At 60.3% G+C, this 6366-nt stretch overlaps 1 protein-coding gene across 1 annotated transcript in view; it reads left to right on the top strand.

Annotated features, from left to right (window-relative positions):
• The window catches only part of IKZF1 (IKAROS family zinc finger 1), an 80537-nt gene that overhangs the window by 52046 nt on the left and 22125 nt on the right, over nucleotides 1–6366 (top strand). The window contains exons 4-5 of the mRNA XM_015589420.1: nucleotides 1529–1807; nucleotides 4876–4943. Of these exons, the coding sequence (XP_015444906.1) occupies nucleotides 1529–1807; nucleotides 4876–4943 (347 nt within the window). The remainder of the gene's footprint in view (nucleotides 1–1528; nucleotides 1808–4875; nucleotides 4944–6366) is intronic.

Raw genomic sequence — 6366 nt, 5'->3', positions numbered from 1 at the left:
GACAGCACAGTGCAGTGCGGTTGCTGTGCGTCTGGCCGCAGTGGCACGTGACCCTACCAGGTCAGGCCCCTCGATGACGTGGCTCTGTCGGGAGTGTGCTTCCGCTCGCCAGGCTTGGTCACTGTCCACCCACCGAAGCCTCACGACGCCCCTGGCAGGCCAGAGCGGCCGTGGAGCCAGTGACCTGCCTGGGGTCTCGGAGTTCGTAGCAAGCGGAGCTGGGAGCCTAGAGCAGGAGCTGCATCGAGTCTGGGCCCAGCCCCCCACATCGAGAGGGGTTCGCTGAGAAGCGAGCATGGTGCGTCAGTCACTCGGTCCGCTACTTAAGCCGTTGTCCTCGGCCTGGAGGGTCCATCGCAGTGCACCCCCGCCCCCGGCCATCGTTCCCTGGGTCCAGGATGGACCTGAGAATTTGCTCTTGCGGCAAGTTCCTGGGTGGCAGGAAATGCTGGGCCAGGGCCACAGTGGGAGAGCTGATTCCGAGCCTGACCGCAGACGGGGTGGCCTCACTGTCTCCGCTGCTCATTTCCCTCGGCCTGTGCGCCCGCCCCGCTGACCCCAGGGCTGTGGGGACGATGGCTGCCAGTGTGACCGCGGCCCCTCTGGTCACGGGGCGGGGGAGGCACCCACTGCCATCGGTCTGTGTTCCCCAGGGCTGCAAACAGGGGAAAGTGCGGATGACCTAAATAATCACCTTGCGTGTGACTTAAAGGGGAGGGTGACACTGGGCGGACGGCGATCGCTGTGGTCGTTGGTACCGGCCCCTCGACCCACGTGCGTCTTCTCTGAGAAGCTGGTCTGCCCCTCACGTCCACCAGCCCTTCGGCCGTGGGAGAAATCTACAAAGTCCTGGCTTCATTGCAGCTTTCATGGCCACCACGAAATGAAAAGGAGTTCGAGTGACCCAGGCCCACAGAAGCAGACAGACAGAAGCCTCCCCGGAACCTTGCAGGAATCTGCGGCCAGAAGCCTGAGGGCGACTCGCTGAGTCCCGTCCCCCAGCCTGTTCATTAATGCGCGAAGCCAGGCCAGGCGGCGTGATGAGCAAAAGTCTCTCGGCCTGATGGCCACTCACGGGAGATTCTGCCAGACAAGGCCACAGCCCCGGGGGTTGGGTGACGTGGTCGGTGCTCTCCTTTGGCTGCACGGGGCCCGTCTGGTGGAGAGGGTGCGGGGTGGCCTCCCCTGACCCTGGGGGTGCCACGAGGCTGTCACTGAGCACCTGGTGACCTTAACCTGCTCCGAGCGAGGGCCCCACGTCAGGTGAGGTTTTAGGAACAGCTTCCTCACGCTTTCTCAGACACCGCCACCCGGACCTGCGGAGGGGGAGGGCAGGGGGGCCCCGAAGCCACGCTCCCTGTCAGAGGCCCTCACGTCTGCCGCCCGGGGCTGCTGTCCCCGTGGCGGCCGCTGCCAGGGGCCTCTGTCCCAGAGCTTGCCGCTCCTCCGTGGCCGTCTTTTTGCTGCTGTGCTGCTTTGCCCTGTTCCTGCGATGACACTGAGTGGCCCCCTGTGTTGTGTCTTTCAGCCGGTAATGGTAAAGTAGAGGCTCAGAGTGACGAAGAGAATGGGCGTGCCTGTGACATGAATGGGGAAGCATGTGCCGAGGACTTGCGAGTGCTCGATGCCTCGGGAGAGAAAATGAAGGGTCCCCACAGTGGCCAAGGCAGCAGAGCTTTGTCAGGAGCTGGAGGCATCCGACTTCCTAACGGCAAACTAAAGTGTGATGTCTGTGGGATAATTTGCATCGGCCCCAATGTGCTCATGGTCCACAAGAGAAGCCATACTGGTAAGGCCTGGTCCCTCCGCTAGCCGCCCGGAAACGGTCGGCGGGCACGGCAGGAGGGGCCCATCCTGTCCTAGCTGGTGTCCCGAGGGCGTGTCGGAAGGACCGGCCGAGCTGCAGCGGCCGTGAGTCCTAGCAGGGCAGAGCGTCCTTGTCCCCGGTGCCATGGGGAGGACTCCTGAGCATGCAGCGGTCCCCCCGTGAGCTAAGCCACAAACAGGAAGCGTCAGCAGCCCCACGAGTGGGGCCGCAGTGTGCGTCCTCGGACTGCCGGCCCCCGCGCTGCAAGGCGGCACCTGCCGGGCGGCTCACCCCTGAGAAAACAAGGCAAAACGAGGCGAAAGGGTCGACACCCTGAAACCTAGGCTCAGACTTTCCACCGAGAAACCCTGAGCAAGATACACACTTTTCGTGTGTGTATTCACACCAGCGGGGCTCGATTCTCAGAAATGGTGGCGAATGAGGGACAAGCCGCAGGGCACCGTCTTCAGAAAGTGTTCAGACCGGTCCCCGGACACTCACCCTCCAGATGACACTTTGAACGAGTCTGTTGGTTGCCCCTAGTTTTCATCTCAAAACTGGCAAACAATTTAATACTCAGACCTCTCTCCATCAGAGGCTTTGGAAGGGTCAGAGAGCATAGGGTCCTGGGTCCAAAACTGAAGGCGGGGGGCAGCGTAGCGCCGGTGGGGTGTGCCCGAGCTCCCGAGATGCAGTCACAGTGGGGGCGGTGGGGGTCGTGTCACAGGTCTGCCTCTCCCCGGTGCCCAGGACTAGGTCCTGGGGACTGACCGGTCACACGCTTTCCCACCTGAACTGTCTAGACACCACCGACGACGCCAGAGACTCTGCAAGATACAGAATCACTGAGACGCGTCTTCCCCGCGTGCGCAGGGACTAATCTGCCATAAACGCGGGCAGAACACAACACGCTCATTACGCTAGTGGCCACTGACCGTCTGAACGTAAAACGTAGACGCCCTGAGCCACAGCCACCTAGGGGGTGGCACCATTAGGCCCTCGTCACCAGTATCTGCCACCACAGCCCCGTGGAGGAAGCACGCACCACGCAGGTGGACAGTGAGCTGTAGACACGGCGACCTCGCGTCTCAGGGAGTGAGGGAGCCGCCTGGCAGTCTGAGGTGGGGTCCAGCAGACCTAGCACCACCAGCGGGGAAGCGGGCTTTCCGAAAACTCATTGAGCGACAAAAGCTGCGTTGTCAGGAAGTGCAGGTCCGGTGCAGCCGTAATTATTCTGTCCACCTAGGGCTGTTTCTGCACCTCCGTCTCCCATTTGTAATACGTCGAGAAAACTGTGAAATATGCTCCTTCTCAGTCGGCCTTCATTTTCAATAAAAATTTCACTTCTGAAATTAAGCAAAAATTTGCTTTTCCTAATAGGCCCCTTAATCCTCAAATCATCCAGTGAAATAGACCCGCCACATCCGGCTGTAAGTAACACACGCACCGGCGTGTAATGAGGTAGAAATTAACGTGAAGGCAGGTTACCCTGTGACAGACACTCAGCAGAACACACCGGGAAGGTGCTCGCGGGTCCTTGATGGGGAACGCGCCCTCGCAAATGAGCCGCTTTCCTGCTAATCCCGTAAAGCCTGGCGATACGGCAGAAATGCTCTCAAATAAATATTCGATAAATGAATCGAATTCTGGCATATGGAGTCGCCAAAATATAATGACTGCCTGCCCTGATAAAACGCATAATTGCATTTAATGAACAAGCCTGCCAAGTACAGATATGCAGAGTCGCCCCGGCTGTTGGCTGCCTACTTCTCCCCGCAAGGAGCCGCTATGTGCCGAGTCCTCTGCTCACAGAGCAAGGAATTCCAGAAATAGGGACAGACCTGTGGCTCCTGCCTTGACTTTTATTCCATAAAAAAAAAAAAAAGCTGACACTTGAAACTCGTGGACTGTCTGTATCATGCATTTCCACCCGCACGAGGCGGGCAGGGCCACAGGTAGATGCAGAATGTCAGCCAAGCGAGGTTCGAAGAGCTAGGCGAGCTAAGCACCCACCGCACCCCGAATTCTCTCAGTTTCGAACATTTCTAGAGCAGTGCTTCTCAACCTTCAGGGGGACCTGTGACAATGCAGACTTCCACTCAGACTCCAGGGCATGCTGGGGATGCCCGGCACGCACGGGGAGCCGGCAGGACGTGCCGGCGCTGAGCGGACAGTCACCACGCCGCGTGGGGGGCTCCTCGTGCGGCAGCCGAGGTACCGGCTGACGTCCCCCACGCAGCCACACTGGCCCCCCCACACTGCCCGTCGGCGAGGGGGCCGGGCAGGCCGGTACCCTTCCTGGGCTCAGTGCCTCTGCCCGTGTCACCCCCTCGGTGACAGGCCACTGGTGCCCATGCCCGACAGTTTACAGATGCCACCACTTCACTGCCCTAGCTGTGTTGCCCAGTTTTACCTTTTTTTTTTTAATGTGAGTGTCGGAGTGACGCTTTCCCGCCGGCCTCTCCGGGTTCCTGTGAGACTGGGAGGCAGGTGGCAGAGAGGAGCAGGTGACGTGCCATGCAGACGTGCAGCGTCGTTATTCTGAACGACAGCATTTTTAACAATAGAGGTCGAAACAGTGCCTGAACCGCGAGTCCTCTGCGCAGGCCGCACCCACTCTGCCGCCGCTGCGAGGAGCCCAGGCGCGGGCCTCGCCGACACAGCGTGGACCTGCAGTGCTGCTCCGAGGCTCGGTCCAGGCGGCCCAACCCAGTCCCCACGGTTCAGACGCATTTTAACCTGCCGTCTGATGCGCCCGCAGGACTTACAGTGCGCGGGTGCCCAGGAAGACTTCAGGCCCCTGAAGTGACAGGTCTATGGCGTCACTGGGATTAAACACTTAATTTCCAATTAATGATATTTTAGTCCTCATCCCAGGTAAAGGAAAGGGACCAACCCTGGAGAAACCCAGTTTTAGCTACGATAGTGAGCTGTGGCACCACAGGTGGCCAGGGACAGACGTTGGCCAAAGGACCAACGCGTGGGCCGTGTTCGGTCGTCCAGCTCCGGGGCCTGGCCCCTTCCCTGGTGACACCTGCGGAGGGGACTGCTCTGTGTTGTCACTGCAGGGGACACTGTCCTCCGCGTCCCATGCCTGGTGCTACGCAGTCACGTCAGCTTCGACAATCGGAAACAAGTAGGTTTCTGGGAAGCAGGGGCGAGGCGCCCGACGCAGCAGGACACACGGGGACCAGTGACTCAAACAAGAAGACAGATTTCACTCTTGAAGAAACGGCCGCTTTTCTCTCCTTCCTGTCCTGTTCCGAGAAAGGGGACGAGGCTCGAAGGGTCTGGCCTTTCTGTCTGTGCTGTCTGCTCCCGCAGACTCGCCAGCTCAGCCGCAGGCCCCTGCCAGGGTCCCCTCCAGCCCTTAGGCCTCCTCCGGAGCAGCACGGTGGCCCCCACACACTGTCACCCAGGGGCCCCTTCCTTTAGGCTCACCATTAGCATTTTTACGGCCTTTGCATCCCCCCTGGCCTGAGGGTCCAGCCTGGCATAGCGAGAGGCGTGGCTGGAGGCACACTCTGTGTCACCCCACAGGTCCCCCTGCACACAGGGATCGTCCCACCCGCTTTGTCCTCTACTGTGGAGCTAGACACCCACATTCACGCCTGGGTGTGCAAGAAGGCCCAGGAGTGTTGGCAGTAGACAGCTGAGCCATCTCTCTCTGTGGGACGCCCCTCAGGTGGCCGGGCCACCAGCCATCGGAATCTCCACGTGGGCTTGAAACTTGGAGGGTTGGTTGGTTGGTTGGTTGGTTAGTTTTACCATCACCTTCCCACCCGCTTGACTCTAAAGCGTTTCTCTGCTCGGCCAAGCCCACCCCAGGTGCGGATCTGGGAGAACACACCAGACGCGTCCTGGTCAGCATCGGTCCCTGCAGCGGGTCGGGAACTGAATAGCACTGTAAATCGATGCCAGTTTTTACAGCAGCTCCGCCATCCCGCCCGCTCACGCACACGAAGGACGGCCACACGAAGTCCAAGCGCCCACACTTTGCACCGACGCCAGCTTTGGCGGGGCCAGAGATGCTGCTGCTTAGTCACTTTTCCTAAGTGCTGTCTCGTCTGCCAAAGCCACGTTAACCCCCCGGGACGATTGCTAAGTCATACATTTTAACGATTGCTAAGTCATACATTTTATCCTAAGGAAAAATCGTGCCCAGCAAGCGTGTTTTCAGGGCATCTCAGCACAGGCACTGTGGTCCCATGAGCCTCCTCTGAAAAGCATCGTCCACGTTCCCTTCGGCGAGGCGAGCGTGTCCCTGCTTTCAGCGAGCTGAGCGAAGGGCTCACTGGTTTCGATCCCACGCCCCGCGATGGCTCCACGGCGCACGTCTTTGCCACGAGTGCCCGTGGAGCCCTTTGCCGGGCACGGAGCACGGGGATAGGCACGCGCGCTGCCCCCGCAGCGGAGGCTGCAACGCGCCCCTTGTCTCCACTGTCGCCCGGCCCCCGAGGGTCTCCCCCACGGCTCGACCGCCTCTCTGAGATCGCTCGTCTGCCGGGGACTGGAGGAGGCGGCATGAGGCTGGAGGGTCCGTGAGGGGCGCGCAAAGC

This window comes from Pteropus alecto, unplaced genomic scaffold, assembly GCF_000325575.1.
Source record: "Pteropus alecto unplaced genomic scaffold, ASM32557v1 scaffold21, whole genome shotgun sequence".
Classification (NCBI taxonomy): Eukaryota; Metazoa; Chordata; class Mammalia; order Chiroptera; family Pteropodidae; genus Pteropus; species Pteropus alecto.
The sequence above is the reverse complement of the archived record's forward strand: the minus strand, read 5'-3'. Positions and strand labels throughout refer to the sequence as shown.